Source organism: Peromyscus leucopus, chromosome 7 (assembly GCF_004664715.2).
Source record: "Peromyscus leucopus breed LL Stock chromosome 7, UCI_PerLeu_2.1, whole genome shotgun sequence".
Classification (NCBI taxonomy): domain Eukaryota; kingdom Metazoa; phylum Chordata; class Mammalia; order Rodentia; family Cricetidae; genus Peromyscus; species Peromyscus leucopus.
In genome coordinates this window covers 67,260,006-67,281,424 of record NC_051069.1, presented here as the reverse complement: position 1 = coordinate 67,281,424, position 21,419 = coordinate 67,260,006, and the positions used below count along the sequence as shown (strand labels likewise).

Genomic DNA, 21,419 nt, shown 5'->3' with positions numbered 1-21,419 from the left:
CAGCATTTTATCTGCTCCAAAAATCCTGCCTAGCTACTAGTTGTTTAGTTTTTTTTATTAAACCAATCACAGTGACATATATTCACGTAGTCGAAAGGAATATTCCACTGTTCTTTTGTTTTTTTATTTTGTCTAAATAAAAAAGAAATGTTTTGATTTTAACATACTAAAATTATATAATATAACAAAAACAGTTATCAAGTAAGAATTACAGTTACATTATCCACTCAATTTGTATTTGGCAAATTTAGAGAAAATATTCTATTATTTATCTTGTCTTTGTGAGTCTAAAGTTTCATATCTAACTTACCTTTTATCATAACTAAGGAAAACTTTAAGTCTAATTATTTAGTCTTTAACACCATCAAAGACCCCAGAAGAGTGTAATATTACCTAATGACAGGGACATCTGGCTGCCTGGACAGTCACCCAGAGTTCTTTTGTAACATTGGGGCATCCATCTTTGACCTATAGCCCTACTATATCTGACAAACTTTTCTGAGAAGCAGGGAATTTTGAAGGACTGTCTTACCTTGTATTGGCGAAGTTTGATAGTCACTTTCTTTCACATGCTGCAGGTCCAGTTTGGACAGTAAACTGTCAGCAATTGAGGCAAGGGCAGGGTTTTTGTTTTTTTTTTTTTTTTTTTGCCCAAATGGCAAGCTTTTTCCATAAAGAAAACAAACTCTATACTTCTTTTGAAGTAAATTGGTTCTGTCAGGAGCAGATGTATCTCACTGTCATGAAAAGCCTTAGGTTATTAAACATATTAAATGTCATATTCTGTAGGTCTTTGAAGTGTTTTAAGATCACCTATCTATCTAAATATATCTGTTTAACCTTGAAAACATACCTAACATGATGACTACAAGTTTGATTATTAAAGGTGACTAAGTATTAATCTGTATTTCTTAATTATACATTACATTTTTAAATGAGCTGCATAAACACAATACCCCAAACAAGAATAGAAACATACATACAGTATAACAAAATTAACTTTAAATTTGTATCAATAACCAAAATCCATACCAATGTAAACTATTTTGAGATTAATAGTTGTTTTTTGGATTAAAGTAGATTCAACAATCTTCCCTTTTCTATGTCACATCCCCCTTTTTCATTTAGAAAGAGATCTTAGAATTTAACTCCTTTGTTTAGTTTTTTTCCCCCTAACTATAACCAGTAACAACTTATAACCAACCCCCAGCCCCAAACAATTACAAATATCCATGTTTTGGGAATATGGGTGTTGTTTTTGTGGACTGCTCCCTGTTGTCTGGGGCACTGGCATCTTTGGGGAACCTTAAGAAAATCAGGATAATTGTTAAGTTTTGGCTGAAGTAGTTAGTGAGGCTGAACTGTCTTAGCCAGCAGCCTTGAAGCTGTTTTGGATGCAGAACTCTGAGGAAACTGTAACAAAGGCATTTTGAGGTGCTGGATCACCTGATTCATTCGTTTTTATTGGTGTTTGGTTTCCTTGCTTTGAAAATACATAAACTTTTAAAGGTAACATACATGTCTATATTAATTATAGACTTTGTGTTGTACACAAGTTAGCCAAAGATGATTTTTTTGTTTGTTTTATGTTTGAGCAAGTAAAATACGTTACATGTTTTGTAGTTTTTCTAGGTTTATTTTTTTAATGTCTGTAGCCAGAATTTTCAGGTGTCTTTCCTGATCAAACCTGATCTGTATCAACCTGGAATGAATCCACAGCCTCTCAATTCCTATGGAATTAAAAGCATAACCTCTCCCCTAAAGCAACACACCTTTTGATTTCCATTTTGAAGTTAAGGTATTTTTAAAATATCTAGGTTGGTTTAATCTAGCAGATTTTATACTACAATGTCTCTTAGCAGCTATCGCTCCTTTATCAACAGTAAAAAAATTCAAAGACAATACAGTAACATGCAGGATCCAGACTCTCTGTGTATTTCCCATCTATATGTGGCGCATATATATATTATCTTTACTCCTTTTTTAAGGACTTTATTATTTTTAAACTTTTTTTTTTAATTCTATGACTGTATATATCCTTTTTCCTTTCTCTCCCAAGCTCATGTATATTTTTAAACACACTGTAACCCATTTAGAAGTTTCTTTTCTTTGGATCTGTCTTTATTGTGTATCTGTAATCTTTTTTGTCTGCTTGAGCAAAACTTAAACCACTATGTAACTTAGCTCATGACGTGTTGGTGACTGGCTTCTCCCGCCTCGGGTCCCTGAGAGCTTAGCCTCATGGTGGAGTTACAGGAGAGCCACTTTTACTGCCCCAACTCTGCAAAGTTTTGAGGTCCACACTGCCACGAAGTAGCGTGCTGCCTGCTGCTCATGAGCCCCATTTAAGTGATCAGTAGCAGGGCCTTTAGAAGAGCCACTCTTGTGTTTGCTGCTACCAAGGAGCCAGGAAGCCGCCTCTTAAAGGAGCCACGCCTCTGTGTGTTGCTAGCACTGAGCCAAGAGAAGGTGGTTACCAGGAAGCCATGTTGGACTCCGTTTTTGTGTGTTTAGACCCCCCCTTTTTTTTTTTTAAGATTTACTTATTTATTATGTATACAGTGTTCTGCTTGCCAGAAGAGGGCACCAGATTACATTACAGATGGTTGTGAGCCACCATGTTGTTGTTGGGAATTGAAGGACCTTTGGAAGAGCAGCCAGTGCTCTTAACTACTGAACCATTTCTCCAGCCCTAGAAGCTTTTTTTTAAGCTTTCTTGGGTTTTATGTGGATCTAAATTGCCTGATGGTAGGCACCATTTGTAGGTGGAGTTTTTCATTGGGACCGCCAATCATCTCTGTCCCACAAGCTGCCCTCAAATAACCACACAGAAACTTAATATTAATTATAAATGCTCGGCCAATACCTTAGGCTTGTTTTTTAGCTAGCTCTTATAACTTAAATTAACCTATTTCTATTAATCTATGTGCTGCCCCAAGGCTCATTTACCTCATCTATGTACATGCCATCCTGCTCGCTCTGCATCTCATGGCATCTCTTCAAACTCCATCCTTCTTCCCAGCATTCTCTCTGCCCCGAAAAATCCTGCCTAGCTACTGGCCATTTAGCTTTTTTAATAAACCAATCAGAGGATATATGTTCACATAGGATAAAGGAATATTCTACAGTTAACTATATGAATCATTTTTTTACATCTATTTTAATCTATCTCAGTGATAAAATAATTTTACAGGGGAAAATGGTACTTTAAGTAGCACCAAATCTATGCTGAAAAGTAAAGAAGCCCGTATATTGGTGTAGGAGCCATTGTTTACTGCTGGGTAGTTAAAGTATGCTCAGCCAGTGTCTGAGCAGCATGAGGCTGTGATGTACCGGTTTCTCAGAATGCATAAATGTACTAAGACCGACCGTAAGGGAAATCACTGAAGGATGATTTTCTGTTGCAGTCCTGCCTATGGAGGTCCTGATGTACATCTTCCGATGGGTGGTATCAAGTGACTTGGACCTCAGATCGTTAGAGCAGTTGTCACTGGTGTGCAGAGGATTCTATATCTGTGCCAGGTACTTATTTTTAGAAATGACTCAGACAGTGAAGCAAAAGATGATGGCCTTTTGTCAGTTTTGACCAAAAAAAAAAAAAAAGAAAGAAAGAAAGAAAAGAAAAGAAAGGACAAAGAAAAAGCTTGATGTTCTGAGTAAAAGCTTAAACAGAAACTTTGCAAAGCTGTATTTAATGTGATTTTTCTCAAATAACAGCATTTAAAGGTTAGAATGTGCTGGATTCCAAGTATAGCATACTGTGAAACAGATACAGTCACATTGACTCCTTCCACAGTCCCCATGACAGTTCAGTTGATATGGAAGTAAATATATTCACAGTGTTTGATAGTAACACTAAACCCATTAGATGTTAATGATTTAAATTGAGCTTTCCTGGAATTTTGTTTTGACCCCTTAAATAAGCAGTTGGATACTTTAAAAATGTTATAGCATAAAGAATAATCATAGCCATTTGCATCTGATCCTCTATAGATTTCTATATAAAAATGTGTGCCTAGTCCTTAGCATCTAGAATTTTTTTTTTAACTTTAGTCCTTAAAATTCAAATGTATTATTTTAAAATAGCCTAATTCCATTTAGAATCTAATATTTTGCATAAACTATTTGTATTATTCAAAGCCTAGGTTTGTAATAATTCTGTGTGTTAGTCTATTTCATAAATAACCACTGAACAGCTGGTGGACTGCTGCCAACCCTTTGAAATTGGTGAACCAATCAGTATTACTCCATTAATTATAGGTGGAAACACATGGCATTTTGGTAAATAAAGCAAAATTTCTGGAATGGAACCTATATCATCATAAAATGAATAATTGTTAAAAGAAGAAAATCTAGGGCTGGAGAAATGGCCCAGTGGTTAAGAACACTACGGCTCTTCAGAGGACCCAGATATTTGTATTTCTTTTGAGAACTCTGTTTAGTCTCTTAGCCAAATTTTTAATTGGTTAGTTGTTTTCTTGATGTCTAGTCTTTTGAGTTGTTTGTGTGTTCTAGATACTAATCCTCTTGTCAGATGTGTAGCTGGTAAGATTTTCCCATTCTGTAAAGGCCTCTTTACTCACATGATGCTGCTCTTCTTGTCAGATGTGTGTGTAGCTGGTGAAGATTTTCCCATTTTCTGGGAGCCTCTTTACTCATGTGATGGTGTCCTTTGTTGTATAGAAGCTTTTTTAGTTTCATTAAGTCAATTATCAATTGTTGCTCTTTAAAAAAAAAAAACATTTGTAAAGATTTATTTATGTTTTATTTTATGTGCATTGGTGTTTTGCCTGCATTCATGTCTGTGTAAGCTTATTGGATCCCCTGGAGTTACAGACAGTTGTGAGCTGCCATGCAGGTGCTGAGAATTGAGTGTGGATCCTCAGGAAGAGCAGCCAGTGCTCTTAACCACTGAGCCATCTCTCCAGACATTAACAATTGTTGGTCTTATTGCTTGTACTGTCCTAGTCATATTCAGAAAGTCCTTCCTGTGTTACTAGTTGAAGTGTGTTCTGTACTTTCTCCTCAGTCAGATCTTACCTGAGTGAGGTTCTTGGTCCATTTGGAGTTGAGTTTTGTGTAGGGTCAGAGATAAGACTGTAGCTTCTTCATTCTTCTACATGTAGCCATCCAGTTTGACTAGCACCACTTGTTGAAGATGCTGCCTTTCATCTACTGGGATTTAAAAATATTTTGAGCTGTATCAATATAAAAATGTCTATTTTTAATACAGCTTTTATTTAATTTGTTGCATTTATATGGTGTACATGTGTATGTGTTCGCATTTTTTTTTAGCCACACGTGAGCCCGTGCAATCACAGGCCTGAAGTTGAATAAGGAGTCTTCCTCCATCATTTTTAACTTTGCATATTGAAACAGGGTCAGTCTAGAACATAGAACTACCAGAGGGAATTTTTTTTTAACTGACAGAAAAAAAAAGTGTGTATTTATTGTTTACAGTGTGATGTTTTAAAATATATTTGCACTGAGGGATGTAGTTCACAACCACCTGTAGCTTCAGCTCTGAGATCTGATGCCCTTCTGAGAGATCAGAAGCCTCCAGGCTTCTGAGGGCACCAATACACATCTGGTACACACACACCTGCACACGCAATCGCACACACACAGAGTCTCTCTCTGTCTCTGTCTCTCTGTCTCTCTCACATGCATACACAAATAAATGTAAATGCTTCAAAATCTTTTTTTAAAAAGGTACCCAGTAGCAGGGTTGCTAGATCATATGGTTATATCTTTAATATTTTGAGCCTCTGTATCATTTTCAGTAATGGCTGTACTGGTGTACATTCTTACCAATAGTTAGAGTCCCTTTCTCCCCACCATTGCCACCTTTTGCCATTTTTTCCTTATTTCAGAATCTAACAAGAGTCAAAGTGATAGTTTAACATGAGTTTTTAAAGCGGTTTTTAGTATATCATTTATTTGTGTGTTTGTATGTTGTGGGTGTCCGTACCACAGCATGAATGGAAGTCAGAGGTCAGTTTCCCAGGTCAGTCCTCTGTCCAGGCATCTGTCTTTTAGTTGGAAAGTTAATCCTCTTGTATTCAAGGTAACTGTCAATATGGGAGGATTTATTGTTGTCACTGTTTTCTAGTTACTCTGGAGGCCCCTCCCCTCTCCTGTCTTCTTTTGTGGTGAGGTGATTTTGCCTAGTAGCATGTTTTTATTTCCTGCTTTTTACTTTCAGTGTATCTATTACAGGTTTGTATTTACATTTACCATGAAAGCTACAAAAATTATCTTAATAAGTTATTTGAAGCTGATAACAATTTACACACACACACACACACACACACACACACACACACACACACAAACACCCCTTCAGACTTTGATTCTACCCCTCCTATATTTGAATTCTTAGAAAAAAAAAGAGAGAGAGAGAGAATTATTTCATGTGTATGAATGTTTTGCCTACATGCATGTCTGCACCATATATATGCCTAATGCCTGAAGAGGCCAGAAGAGGGCATTAGATCCCCTAGAACTGGAGTTACAGATGCTTGTGAGCTGCCATGTGTGTGCTGGGAACTGAATCCAGATCCTCTGCATGAGCAGCCAGTACTCTTAGCCCCTATATTTAAATTCTTGATGTTGGTAGTTTACATTTTTATTTAAACTTGAGGTATTTGTGTTATTTATCAGTACTGTTTTCTTTCATCTTAGGAAACTCTTTCTAGTATTTCCTGACATAGGTATGATGGTGATAACTTTGGGGCAGCTTGTTTCTCTGGAAACAGCTTTATCTTCCTCATGTCTGAAGGGCAGTTCCAATGGGAACAGAACTGTTTGTTTCTAAGAGTTTGTTGATTTGTTTTGGGTTTTGAGGCAAGGTAGCCCTGTCTGGCCAGGTACTGACTGTATAGCCCAGGAGGCCTCAAATGCAAAACAGTCCTCCTGACTCATCCTCCCAGTCCTAGTTCTATAAGCATGCACCTTAATTTATTTTTTTAGCTAATGCATAAAAAGGTAAAACATTTCTGTATTAATGGTACTGTATAATGTATGATATATGTATATTGCATAATGTGTAATCACATTAAGCATATTTACTTCCGTTTTTTGTACTAGGCAAGTACTCTTTATAAAACTACATCTTAGCACTTGTTATTGAGACTAGGCCTTGCTACATAGCTCAGGATGGCCGTGAACTCACTGTATAGCTCAGGTTGTCTTCTAATCCAGAATCCCTATGCTTCAGCCTCTGGAGTGCTAGGATTACAGACGTATGGCGCCATATCTGGCCTATTTCTTCATGGTGGCAGTTCAGAATCCGTGTACTTTTCCAAACTACACGGCACACTGACATTTATGCCCACTCCTGTGTCAGAGCACGGCGCTTCTTGCCCTAATGTGACTTAGTGCCGTTGACCAGCCCCTCCCCTGCCACCCCCCTCATTCCTCTTTCCCGTGACCTAAGCAGATAGACGCTGATGCGCTCTCATCTTTTATAGATCCTGCATAACGAGCGAGATAGGTGGCAGTTGTCACTGGCATTTCACCTAACTTAATGATCTGTAGTTCCATCCCAGTTGATACAAATTGCCGGATTTTACTCTTTGTATGTCCAAATAGTATTACAGTGCGTGTATTCGCTATGTTTTTAAAGGCATCCTCCTTTCTAGTTGTTGTCTATTGTGATAGTGCTGTAGTGAAGTGGGGAGCAGATGTCTCTAACACATTGACTTCACTTCCTTTGCAGCCTCCCCACTGCTGGGATTGCTGCAGCTTGTGGCAGCCCTGTTTTCATCTTTGGAGGAACCTGTATGGCTGTACTAATTTATGTTCTTAGAGACATTGTTAGTGGAGTATGTGATACCAATGTTGTGTTTGCCTTTCCCTGCTGATCAGTGGTACAGAACATTTTTTTCATGTACCTGTTCATCCTCAAAATACCTATTTTTGAGAAATGTCTGTTTAGATTCATTGCTCATGTTTTAATTAGGTTATTGGTGGTTTTTTTGTTGTTGTTGTTGTTGTTTGCTATTGAGTATTTAGAGTTTCTTATAAATGACTTATAAATGTCAACTCTGTCAGGTGCAGATTCTCCCATTCTGTTGGTTATCTCTGCATGCTGTTAGATGTTTACTTTGCTGTGCAAAAAGAAGCCTTTTAAATTATTATTTTTAATTATGAGTTTCATGTGTACATGTATACAGGCATGCATTTGCCATGCATGTGCAAACCAGAGACAACTCACAGAATCAGCATTCTCCCCCACCATCTGGTCCTGGGGACCAAACTCAGTCCTCAGTTTTGGCAGTAAGTGCTAATCCCTGCTGAGCCATCTCGTCGACCCAGAAAGAAACCTTATTTTGAAGTAATTTCATCTCCTCTTGTTTTCGTTTCCTGTACATCTTGGAAACATTTTTTCCCCTCATTTAGATGAGATACAGAGCCAGCTATGGGCTTTGGCTCTGGTTAGAAGGGAGCTTAAATGTATAACATCTCTGTGATTGATTTCTTTGGCTCTGGTTGATGTTAGTAATGTCTCCGAGTGCCTGAATAGTCTAGACTACAGTGATTCATACAGGAATTATATAACTTTACAATGGCCACAGACTTCCAGAGACTCATGTGTCTTCAAGCTCCATTGGGATCTATGGTAGCATCTACCATAGTCTCGATTGTATGAGATGTCAAGAGGACTTAGGTCCTTCATGACAAGCACAAGTAATACCAAGGACTGTGATGCCCACAGCTATGGTCCCTGAACTGTAGGATTTGAAAAAGACCTTGTCACAACTCTTGGGATAAATGGGGGAAATGTCTGGACTTCTGTGCCAGTGGCCAGTTTTGGGAGCCATGTGGTAGGGTGTCACCTTGCCTAGCTCCCATGTGATAAAAACCAAATTGATGGTGGTGTCTGTGGCATCAGTAACACCAGAAGTTACAGGATGCAAAGGGCATCTTCTCTGTCATGGACAGTTGTGGGTGGCTCTGGGACTTGGACCTCTGACAGCCACTTTTCAGGAGCTGTGGGAACTCGGTCTCAAATGACAAGTACAAGTGACCTTTTGGTGCCAGCAACTGTGGTCCCTGTACACAGACCTTGTGGGGCAGGTGTAGGGAAGAGTTGGGTTTGTGATGCTTGTGTCCGCACTCTTGGGGATCCTGGATGTGGGGACCTGTGGGTTGAGTGTCCATGGTTCAGGGGCTTGTGGTTTTGGTATCTGTTTTCTGCAGGGTGTGGATAAAATGTCCCTAGGTCCTGTGGGGCAAGCGTCGGTAGTCAGAGTCTTGGACTGCAGGACATGAGTAAGATAGGCTGGGTACTGCAGAACTAAGGCTGTGGACTGGGGAGGAGGCCTTTCCTAGTCTTCTCTGGGGAGGCGTGTACTTGTGACAGATTTGGGGTGCTAAGAGCTGGGTTTCTAGAGCTATGGGCATAGATGGACCTGTGGTGGTGTCTGTCACGGACAAAATAGGTGAGGAAAACAACTTCAAAGGTTTATTCGGGTGATGGTGTCAGAGGTTTTAGCCTTTGCTCTGTTGGCTCAGTTGCCTCGGGGCCTGCAGCAAGGCAGATCATAATGGTTTGGAATATTGGCCCAGGCTGCTGTTGACCTGATGGTAGCTGGGAAGAAAGGATAGGAAGAAACCAGCGTCCTCTTAATCCTTTCAAGGGCATGCTGTAATGCCCTGGAATACAACAATGGCTTCTACCTCCTAACACAGTCTTCTGTCCCCTCCCAGTAGCCCTATAATCTGAGGGTCAAGCTGTAAACACACAAGCCTTTGGGAAACCTAGGGTGGAAGTGTATCAGGTTTCTTCCCAGGTCTGAGAGACAGTGGTGGTGGATGATGCTGGGTTTTGGCGCTCACAGCTAGCTAGTCTCAAGGTAACAGGCTGGAGAAGAAACCTTGCCCATTCCCACAGAGTGCGGATGGCACCAGGTGGTGGAACTCTGGTGGTATTTGTAGAGCTGCTTGAAGTGGCAAGGACCTTCCCACCTTCTGGTGGACAGACACAGGTAAAGCTGGACCCGTATCAGCAGCTGCAGTGCCAAGAAAGGGAGCCAAAGGGGCACCTTCCCAGATTCCCCAGGAAATGCAGGTGGGACTCCAGCTTATGGCAGTGCCATCTGGTGATCTGAATATGCTGACTGGCCATGAGGCCTCAAGCCCAAGGCTTCTGCCAGCACCAGAAGAGGTTCTGCTAGCCCCTAAAGCTGAAGCGTATCCAACATTGGCTGCTGTTGAAGCAGCTAGGATTCTGCCGTTAGGGAATGTGAGTCTCCTCATGGAGCAGGGCGGGCACTCCTAGACCAGCCAGCTCCTGGAACTGTGATGAAAACCCCTGTAGATAGTTTAGCATGCGCAAGCCCTTGGGTTCAATCCCCAGCCTCACACCGCCATGCCTGTGGTGTCAGGAACTCCCTGTCCCACAGTTAGAGCTGCCAGCCTGCTCTTGAGCTGCTCTTGCCAGCACTGAGCCACTTTCCTTTTCCTGGCAGTGCAAGGACAACCTGTCCCCGGCAGCCGGCCCTGAAAACCTGTCCCCGGCAGCCGGCCCTGAAAACCTGTCCCCGGCAGCCGGCACCGAAACTGCAGTTCTGCAGTTCTTTCACCCTCCACGTTACCCTTCTGTTGAGAGCACTTGCCACCAGCTGGCTGTTTGCAGAGCTCTCCCCCAGCCAGCAGTGGAGTGCAGTCTCCCTTTGCTGTTGGATTCTCTGTGGCAGTCCTGACAGGGGCGCTCTCCAGCTCTCTTGGGTCCTTCATCTCTGCTTAGCAGTTATTTTTCCTTCAGGGTTTCGAATGGGTCACCCCAGGCCCCTGACCTTTAGTAGAAGTTCCTGTTGGAAGACTGTTGCTAGGCACATTGGGACTTCCCTTTGTCATATTTTGGTTGTATTTGATTAAGATCCTTTGTTCTTCTTGATTCCTGGGTATTTGTTTTTTTTTTTTTTTCTGGGTTTGGGAAGTTTCTTTAAATCAGCTTTCTGTCCCTTTATCATCCTCTGTTGTTTTGAATGCCTTGACTGCTTTGTTGATGCTGTCTCAGATTCTGTCACCCTTCTTTATTCCATTTCTCTCAGAGCTGTCCTTAGAAAGCATAGTCATGCTCCAAGTTTCTAGTGGCATGCATGTCTTGGGAATCGGCACTCTCCTGCTAGAGGCTTCCTCCTCTGCCTTGCTCAGCTTGCTCACCTCTGCAGCCTGTGCTCCTCTGGCTCTTTGCGGAGCCCATCATTCACACTTCATCCCAAAACTTGCATGGACCACCTGCCAGGATAGTCTTCCTGTCCCTGTGGTCACCCTGTCCAGAGGGCCAGTTTCTTGAACAGTGTCATTCCTATCTAACTACTTCTGTGGTTGAATTTTACACTGAGCACTTGACCGGAAATATTTCCTCTCACCAGTCAACAAAAGGTCTGCACCCCATCTGTCAATCTGTGCCTACCCCTTGAGACAGTATCTAATGGTGCTCAACAAATAACTGTTGAATTCAAAAGAAAGACACGGTAGTCAGAATATTCACTGCTTCTAAAGACTTAGCTTTTACACTTACTGGTGATATACTTTCTTACCTAGAGACCCTGAAATATGGCGTCTGGCTTGCTTGAAAGTGTGGGGCAGAAGCTGTATGAAACTTGTCCCATACTCGTCCTGGAGAGAGATGTTTTTAGAACGGCCTCGTGTTCGCTTTGATGGTAAGTTGGATTCAAGAACTCAGGAGAAATCATGGTATGTAGTGCTAATTTTGATAAAACAAAGTTTTTATTTTCTGTAATGGACCTAAGTGCATATAAGCATAATTAAAAGAAACAACACTATGTTATATGATTCTGACTTAAATTGTATGCATGTACTTTTTTTTTTTTTATGTATGTATGTACCTTTAAAACAACTGTTTCTTTTTTCTAGGTGTGTACATCAGTAAAACCACATATATCCGCCAGGGAGAGCAGTCTCTGGATGGTTTCTATAGAGCCTGGCACCAAGTGGAATACTACAGGTACAGCTGTTGTAAAATGAGTGAGTGGAGAACTCTCTCAAGTATTAGCTCCTTAGTTATTCTGTCTGTTTTCTATTGCTTATGATTTATCCACAAGATGATCCTCAGTATTTTTATCCAGTATTATGACAGGAACTGCATTCTAAAACCAAAAGATTAACATAAATGTTATAATCCCTCCAGCCCCTAGTTACAGTCCAGAGCCCTTTTTGTCTGTTACGATTATAACATGTAAGACTTGTCCCAGTCTTAGTGTTTACCACATGTGACTGCTGCTGAGAATAAGTAGAATAGTGCTGGTCATTGTGTAGTAATTATTGGGTCTCACTTTGTCAGGCGTTAATTAGTGCCTTAGGAAAACATGGAACTTTAAGAGAAGAGCCAAGTTTAATGTTTGTTCAGTGAGTAAAACGAAAAGATCAGCAGAGTCCCAGGGAAGTTCGTAGAATGCCTTCGTTCTCCTGTAGACTGACTTGTCCTGTGTGCTCTCCTGTCTCAGCGGTGCTTTGCTGATGGTATTTCAGTCTGGGTTTCACAGCTATGACCAAGTGTAGGTCCTGCAAACTAAGGGCACATTTTATATTGTGTGTGTGGTGTTTGGTGTTTTTTCTTTTATGTAGGTACATAAGATTCTTTCCTGATGGCCATGTGATGATGTTGACAACCCCCGAGGAGCCTCAGTCCATTGTTCCTCGTTTAAGAACTAGGAACACCAGGTAGTGTTTTTACATAGCTTTCTAGCCAGTCCGTATTTTCAGATTTAACCTAAGGCAGTGCTCCTCTTAATAATGCATGACTTAAAAAGCAGGCACAGCGCTGGGGGAATCAGTCTCCAGAAGCTTTTCCCTGGGCAGCCTGTATAATAGCTTTGGGGCTTTGGAGGAAAATTTCATTCTCATTCTAGTAACCCTTTGTAGATTCCTAAGTAAGTGGTGGTGTAACTCAGTTTTTTAGATTACTCCAGTAAGTATAACTGGTTGATTTAAGGTACATTTATTATTTCTTAGAACGGATGCAATTCTGCTGGGTCATTATCGCTTGTCACAAGATGCAGACAATCAGACCAAAGTATTTGCTGTAATAACTAAGAAAAAAGAAGACGTGAGTATGCACCGTGGAACTGGGGGTGTTCCTGTTCTACAGCCCATCCATCCGTATGTTCTCAGCTAGAAAGAAAGCAGAGATACTCTGGCATAAGATTTCTGCTGTCTCTAACAGATCTACCAGAAGAACTTGGGTTTTCTGCTGTTTTCTCTGGAACAGTGTGTTAGTCTTTCCAGAAAACTGTTCTAGGATTCTTATGCACAGGAATGTGGGGCCAGGATCCCTGCATCTGACACTCTCGTGTCTTAACCAGGCCATGCGACTTCCTGTGCTGCCTGCACAGACCACTCTTGCCAGGAGACTAGAGAGAGAGCAGTTTTTGGAAAAAAGCTGCCCACTTCTGCTTTTGTGCAGAACTGTGATTATTAATATATGTCACAGTCTGCAGCGTTCTAAATTCTTGGCAGATTGAAGCGCAAATGTTTTCACAACTTTCTCTAAATTCCTTTGTCCCTCCTGGTTAGGAGGCATAGTGCACACCGGTCACCTCCCTTGTGAGGTAGCTGAAGCAAGTACTTTTGTGTCGTCTATCTGAGGGGTCATTCTTGTGGGGTCCTTCTCTCTTCCTGCTGTCATATAGTGAGACAGTGCAGGGGTATATCTGTGAGGCCACCAACTTGTGACCACCACCCCTGCTCCCCTGCCTCCTTTGATAGGCTCCTGGAATTTTGTGGTGCAACAGGCTGAGGAACAGAGATAATTACTTTGACTGTGACTACGCATTTCCTCAAGTCAACATTAAGTTTTTTTTCTAATAAAAGTATTTAGGATTTCCCGTGTGGCGTGTCAGTATCCTTTTATAATGAAACCAGTCACAGTGTTCACAATTTACAAAAGTGTTATTAGAATCAAATTCATCACATCTGTTTACCTGTGGACTATTTTATTGTTGTAAGATGGGTGTGTAGCCGTGACTGGCCTGGAACTCACTGTGTAGATCAAGCAGTCCTCAAACTCCAGAGATCTGCTTGTCTCTGCCCAGTACTGGATTAAAGGTGTGTGCCACCATTGCCTCTCTCCATGCTTTCTTTGGCAGCCTTCACCAGTTTATCACTTTCTTCTTTTAAAAAAGTTGTTTTATTTTTTTAATTTTATTGTATGTGCATGGATACTTTGACTGCATGCCTGTCCATGCACCATGTGTGTGCCTGGTAGCTGCAGAGGCTAGATGAGGCATTGAATCCCCTGGGACTGGAGCTGTGGACAGTTGTGAGCTGCTGTGTGGGTGGGTGCTGGGAATTGAACCCAGATCTTCTGCAAGAGGAGCCAGTGCACCTAACTGCCAAGCCATCTCTCCAGTCCTTAAAAAGTATTTTAAAGGAAATATTTCCTAAGAGAAGAAACTATTAGGTTGGAGATAAAAGTTTTATTTCTGAAACTGCTGGGTAACTTGTTTAATCTCCCTGCATCCTCATTTCTTCAGCCATATGTTTAACACATGAGTTACTGTGGTGGCGGGGAACAAACCTGGTATGTTACTTACTGCTTTTTCAAGATGTGCATGTGATACTCATGCAGTCTGCAGTGTGTAACTGTTAAGTTACTTGTAGTGTGACGCTTACATCGTATTCGTTTACACAGTTATCGTAGCTCACGAGTCTTTTCTGTTACAGAAACCACTTGACTATAAATACAGATATTTTCGTCGTGTTCCTGTGCAAGAAGCAGATCACAGTTTTCATGTGGGGCTGCAGCTGTGTTCCAGTGGCCACCAGAGGTTCAACAAACTCATCTGGATCCATCACTCTTGTCACATCACTTACAAGTAGGTGAATGCAGTACAGGATGCCGAGATTAGGGGCTGGAGAGATGGCTCAGCAGTTAAGGCCACTGCTGATTTCCCGAGGACCCAAATTCAGTCCTCAGCACCCATATGGCAGTTTACAACTGTCTGTAATTTCATTCCCAGGGGATCTGATGCCTTCTTCTGGCCTCCACAGGCGCAAGACACACATGTGGTATACAACATATGCAGGCAAAATAACAATACACATAAGAGAAAATTTTAAAATAAAGTAAAAAAAAAAAAAAAAAAATGACAAGACTAGCATAAAGTATACTTTATATCCAGCTTGAGAAGCTTGATATGTTTGAATTTCTTCAGTATCTTGTTACAAAGTAAAAACCACAGTGTAAAACTATATGAACCAGAAAAGCAAACACACAGACCAAAAAGAGGCTCAAAGGTAAAAAGTGGACCATGAGTGAGGAAGAGAAGCCCTGCCTCTCCTACCCAGTCAGTATTACCACTTCAGAAGTGAGAGTCTGAAGGACCAAGCATGAGTACTCACGCCCACTCAGTGAGGAGGGGATATTCCATCAGCAGAACTCAGGTCTCTGCAGGCTGTGAACGAGATACTTATTCATGGACATACTCTAGGCACTTTTCAAAAGGGTATTTTCCACAGATAGTGAATGATTTTAAAAATTATACTTAGAAAATTATGTCTGTTTTTAAAATGGTGCTCAGTGTAACCAGTGCCAAATGGCTTAGGTAGATGATTCCTGTTTAAAACTCTTAATTCTGTGAGAACAGGTTTAGTCTGATTAGGTAATTAATTAAGACTATCAAAAAGGAGCAGTACAGAAATAAGAAAAACTTTAGAAGACAGCAGAGAGGTGAAATACCAGGTCATGTGACTGCCCGAGTTAACGGTGGCGGGCTTGAAAGAAGATTGATATTCTGGGGCTCTCCATGCAGGTTGAATCCAGAATTCTGAGAGAGAAGTTTTGAGGTAGGCTCCCATTAATGTGTTCTGTGGTCTTGACCACGCAAGGTCAATGTTCTCCATCCCATGGCCACCTTGTGAATGACTTCGGTGCTCATTTGGATGCTCCGCCCACCAAGATGGGCAGAGTGTCCCTCACATTCCAATCTTTCCCTTCTCGATTCAGTCTGTGATCTGATGCAGATGGTTTCCTACCTTTCAAAGTAAACCCCATAAGTAGAGGGAAGCCAGGAAGTGGTTACCACAGTTTATACTTGCCCCAGGAGGAAGTGAGAACCCCTCTTCAGGAGGGAAGTGCTTTGTAACTGCTTGTGACCACAATCTTGTGATAGTCAAAGGTCGGTTGATTTCTCTTCGGGGTGTATAATGTGGCTGTGACAACATATTAGTGGCCCTGAGCATGCGCACACTTAGGATTTTGCTGTTGGTCCAATACTAAGTCATTCTGTTGTGATAATGGGATTTCTTTTGAAACAGTTTAACAAGGGATGCAGATCTGTCTGTGGCCTTTGACTTGGAAATTCTCTTAGGAATGTGTAGAGGGTCATAATACACATCACTTTAGTTGCCAAATATCAAACAATCTCACTTTCTAAAAGAATAATTATTTAGTAAGTTATGATACAAGCAGGTGTTATAATGTTGTGCAGCCAATAAGAATGGTTTCTGGAGGAAGTTCTTAAATGTTTTACAATGTGCCTCCATTGTTTAGACTTTAAACTCACCCTGTACAAGCATGCAGGGGTTTCAGATAAATTGGGATTTCCTCATTCGGCAGTTTTGTGTTTGTTTCTAGATCAACTGGAGAGACTGCAGTCAGCGCTTTTGAGATCGACAAGATGTACACCCCCTTGTTCTTCGCCAGAGTCAGGAGCTACACTGCCTTCTCTGAAAGGCCTCTGTAGAGCCTCGCCAGCACGCCACTGCTGCATGAGCAGAAGCAGAGCGTGCCCGAATGCCTAAGTTATATGTACATACATGGAGTTGGAACTTATCTTAAGTTGTTGGAATTCCTTTAAGAAGAGTATAAATTATTTTTTTTATTTAAAGGGGTAGTTGATTTCTGGGGTAATTTGTTTTGAAATTAGAAGTTGTTAAGTACATTTATGTGGTAGTAAACCTAAGAGTGGGGTTTAAATCATGTTTTCAAGCAGGTTTCTGAGCAGATCCGTCACGTATGCTGCCTTGTGCCTGAACATCCTCATCCTCGCATATGTCAGGGAGCACACTGGATAGTATTTATTCCCGCATGACATAGTGTCTTCGCATCAGACTCAAAATGTAAAACCTGTTCTGGATTTGTTTGAAACTGTTCAATAAAGATCATCAATAAATGTGTCTTTCAAGGAGATATACGTGGATGGCCTTTAAAGATGTGAGAGTATTTAATAAACAGTCTTGGAACAGCCAGCAAGGCCTGAGAGTCACTGCCCAGTCACATTTAACCCCAGACCTTGGGGACTCTAATCTCAACCACGAGACTTACAAACGTGTAAGTGGCAGACAGTGACTCTCCCTCAGGCCTGGAATCAGCAAGCTCAACCAACTGACTCTAGGGTCCTTCTTCATAAAGGACCATTTGAGCGTCATTAAATCACGTACTGGGAAAATAAAGGGGCAAATATGGTCAGAGAGGAGAAATAAGATGCATGAACGAAACAGAACAGCAGATTATAAAAAAGGAAGAAAACTTGGGAAGATTTAAAAAAAATAATTGTTATTGTTAAATAATTGATTCTTTGGGAATTTCACATGCACCCCCCCAATTCTACTCACCTCCCTGTCCCCCCACATTCTCCCCACACCCCTGCAGTACCCCCTAAAACAAAATAAAAAAAAAAAAAGCAAGCAAACAAGAACAGAACAAAATAAACCCTCTTCACTTCTCCATCTTTCCCACACCTCTTCATTCGTCCTGGTGGCATTGGGAGCTGTGGTGTGTCACACAGTGTACCCCTTTGTCCCATCAGCTTTACTGGCAAATGTTCATTGCAATGAGTCACTGGTCTGGTTCAACACCTCTGGTTTCTGGTTCACCATCATCCCTGGATCCTCATCGGAACTCCTCTGGGATATCCTGCAGCCACCCAGAGTCATGGAGGTCCTGCTGGTATTGTCCCACAGCACCAGTCCCTTCAAGAGCTCCAGCAGGTCCTAGATGGGGTAGATGTTAGGGCGGGACAACCCAAGGGCCTGGGTGGTAGCTGAGCTGGTCAGTCCAGGCCACCGGGGCCACCCTGAGGTGAGGAGGCGGAGCCAGCTCCCCTACACCCATGTCATCAGGGTCAGTTCTGCCACCTCTCCCAAGAGCAGGGGTCAGCTCTCTTGCTGCAGTGTCCAATGAGAGGCAGGGCCAGCTTTCTCTGGGTCAGTGAAGGGTAGGCCTGGCTCAGGATGGAACTCTGATTTCATCACCCATGGTTCCTAGGGTCCCTGAGGTGATACAGGCCACAGACATCAACACAGACTACAGCTGGACCATGGACCCAGACATGACCGTCGGCAGCAGCTTGGGCCCAGATGACATCCTGGCTCTGGGTGGAAGTGCTGGTCACTCAGATTGGGGTGGGTCTGGTAGCAGTTTGGCTTCCAAACCACACCAAGACCTCAGGTTGAGGCCCTAACCCCAGGTTCTGTGCAACCTTTGGTGGCCATATGGGGCTTGGACTTCAGCAGAGACCCCAGTCACAGTAGGACCACGAACCCAGACGTTGTCCTCTGCAACAGCTGGATCTGGATGTCACCATTGCCCCAGGTGGCAGTGCAGGCCACTCAGATCAGCATGGCCCCAGATCTAAGGCATCTTCATGGCCTTTGATGGTAACAGGAGCCTCAGACATCAACGCAGACCCTGGCTGCAGCAGGGCCATGGACCCAGACATGGCCCTCAGCTGCAGCTCTGGCCTCGATAGCACCATGGCATTGGGTAGCAGTGCAGGCCACTCAGATCTGCATGGCCCTGGCTGCATCATGGCCCTAGGTAACTAACATGGACTCAGGTAGCTGACCTGTCCCTGGGCTTCCATACAGCTGTCAGTGGCAACAGGAGCCACATATGGGAAGACAGGTTTTTTTTAAGACATGACAAATACGATTGATTTTTAAATTTCAGATGAAACACGAGATGTCAAAGCTAAAAGTAACGTTAGACATTGTTAATTGGCTAACTATCCTCATGAAGGTAGTGAGGAAATATGTTATTTTTAAATTTTATTATTATTTTTGAGACACTGTCTCATCATGTATCTCTGGCTATCTTGGAACTCACAAAGATCCACCTGCCTCTCCACCTGCCTCTGCCTTCCGAGTGCTGAGGTTTTTTATTTTTGAGATTATAATTACTTCGTTTTTCCTTCCCTTTCCCCCCTTCAAAGCCTCCCATAGACCCCTTCTTGCTCTTTCAAATTCATGGCCTCTTTTTTTAATCAATTATTGTTATATACATTTCTTTTCTCTCCCACCCTCTCCCTCTCATCCATAAGCACAGCCTGCTCCAACTGTCTAATGTTACTGCTGTGTGTGTTTTTCGGGCTGACTGCTTGGTGTCCAGTAACCAATTGGAGTGCTCTTCCTTGGGAAGACTGTTTCTCCGGGGCTCAGCATTTCTTAATTGCCTGCAGTTCTTTGTATGGATTTGACATTTCCTGGGCTTTCCATCATCCATGTGAGCATGTCTATGGTTGTCATCGTTGTCCAGCGGACATTTAGGCAGTTGTGTGGGTGGGACTTCATGAGTGGAGCTTCTGACATTATTAGGAGACAGTCTCATAGCAAACTCCATGTTCCTCTGACTCCTACAATTCCTCTACCCCCTCTTCCCCAGCGTTCCCTGAGCCTTGAGTGTGCAAGTGTTGTGTGGATATATCCACTGGGACTGGGCCAGTTGCAGCTCAAGAGGAATGCTGTCACAGGGTCTCACTATGTAGTCTGGCTGGCCTGGAACTCACAGAGATCCTCCTGCCTCTGCTGGGATTAAAGGTGTGTACACCTAGCCAATTCCTTTAAAACCTTGATTCCAGTGTCTTGGGAAAATAACCACTAAGAAATCGTAAAAGTCTCCTGGCAAATAGAGTAAAGTGTGTTTTTGCCTCTAGGTGTCCCTCTTATCCCAAGTTTTCAATATCCCTTCATGGTGTTGACCAGAGCATGTGTTTGTCAGACTAAAGAACGGTCCTGAGGAAATTTCATCAGCATCAAAGCTTCTGACTTAGAGTCTCTATTGCTGTGATTTAAAAACAAAAACAAAAAACACGACTAAAGCTTCTTGGAAAGGATTGTTTTACCTTCCAGCTCTCAGGTCACACTCCATCACTGAGGGAAATCAGGGTAGGAACCTGGAGGCAGGAGCTGATGATGTAGGGGCCATGGATGGGTGCTGTTCACTGGCTTGCTCCTCATTGCTCAAACTGCTTTCTTATGGCACCCAGGACCACCAGTCCAGGGGCACCTTCTGCAAGGACTGGGCCCTCCCACATCAATCACTAATTAAGAAAAGTGCACTACAGTCAACCTTTCATCAGATGCAGCCTTGGAATGGAGGCTTCTTTTTCCTTGTTCCTACTATTACTCGTTTTCTGGCATACGAGAGTACAGTAAGCACCAGGAAGCCCCGTTCACTTCCTCCGTGTTCCTGTGAAGCCGCTTTGTAGGAGCCTCAGTATCTCTCTCGCTGCTGTGTGTGACTCCAGGGGCCTTGGGAACATGCATAACTGAGCTGTCAGGATTGGCTAGCCCATTTCCATCCAAGTCCTCATGCCAGTTTCTGCTTTTCTCATACTGTTTCTGATGTCAGTCTGATTCCTTGATGTCTGGCTTGGACCATTTCAGGCTTCAGACATGGGAAGACAAATCTTCTTATAGATTCTTTGGTGCTGCTGTCTCTGAGATGACATGTTTTATAAAGAAACTAGAAATGATAGTTTCTCCCAGGCTTGGGCCAAATCCCACCGTGTGGACATTGCCGAGAAAAGTCTTCCCCTTGTCTTATGATTTATATTTTCCTTCTTTCTTTAATTTATTTTTCTCAGACAGAGTTGTTGCCCAGGTAGGCCTCAAACTCAGTGTGTGACTGAGGATAGGTGAACTCCAAGAAGACGTCACAAGTTTTCTAGTAGAAAGTCATCACTGACCTGAAAGAGGTTTCAGATTCAGGACCCACAGGGGACAGGCAGCAGCGCAGAGACAAAAGCCAGAAAAATAGATGAAGAAGCCTGTGATGCAGATGAAAACATCAGCCATGTGGGGAAAATTTCAGCAAGGAAATACAGATTTAAAAAAAAAAAAATGATGTCAGTGATGGAAAATGTTGATAAATCAGAGGCAAACATCAACAGATTCGGCCAAGCAGTAGAAAGATCATGGAGGACAATGTCAGTGATGTGTTACATACAAACATCATCAGGGGAAGAAAGAAACATGGCCGCAGCACCCAAGAACCCTGGGCTATATCAGGGTACCAAACCTAAGACTCCACCGAGTGCAAGGATAAATGCTAATGCATAGAGAGCCTGCTCAATAAAGCTGTAGCAGAAAAATCCCCAAATCTAGAGAACGAACTAGATATTCAAACATAAGAGGCATTTAGGATCCTCTATAGATGTGACCAG

General features: G+C 42.3%; 1 protein-coding gene across 2 annotated transcripts in view; it reads left to right on the top strand.

Annotated features, from left to right (window-relative positions):
- Fbxo9 (F-box protein 9) overlaps nt 1-17,164 on the top strand; it is a 32,711-nt gene extending 15,547 nt beyond the window's left edge. For both annotated transcript variants that reach the window (XM_037207796.1, XM_028862612.2), the window contains exons 7-13: nt 3,408-3,522; nt 11,557-11,675; nt 11,890-11,980; nt 12,601-12,696; nt 12,988-13,081; nt 14,698-14,849; nt 16,610-17,164. In XM_037207796.1, coding sequence (XP_037063691.1) covers nt 3,408-3,522; nt 11,557-11,675; nt 11,890-11,980; nt 12,601-12,696; nt 12,988-13,081; nt 14,698-14,849; nt 16,610-16,718 — 776 coding nt within the window. In that variant the 3' untranslated portion in view covers nt 16,719-17,164. The remainder of the gene's footprint in view (nt 1-3,407; nt 3,523-11,556; nt 11,676-11,889; nt 11,981-12,600; nt 12,697-12,987; nt 13,082-14,697; nt 14,850-16,609) is intronic.
- Nucleotides 17,165-21,419: the final 4,255 nt, after the last annotated feature.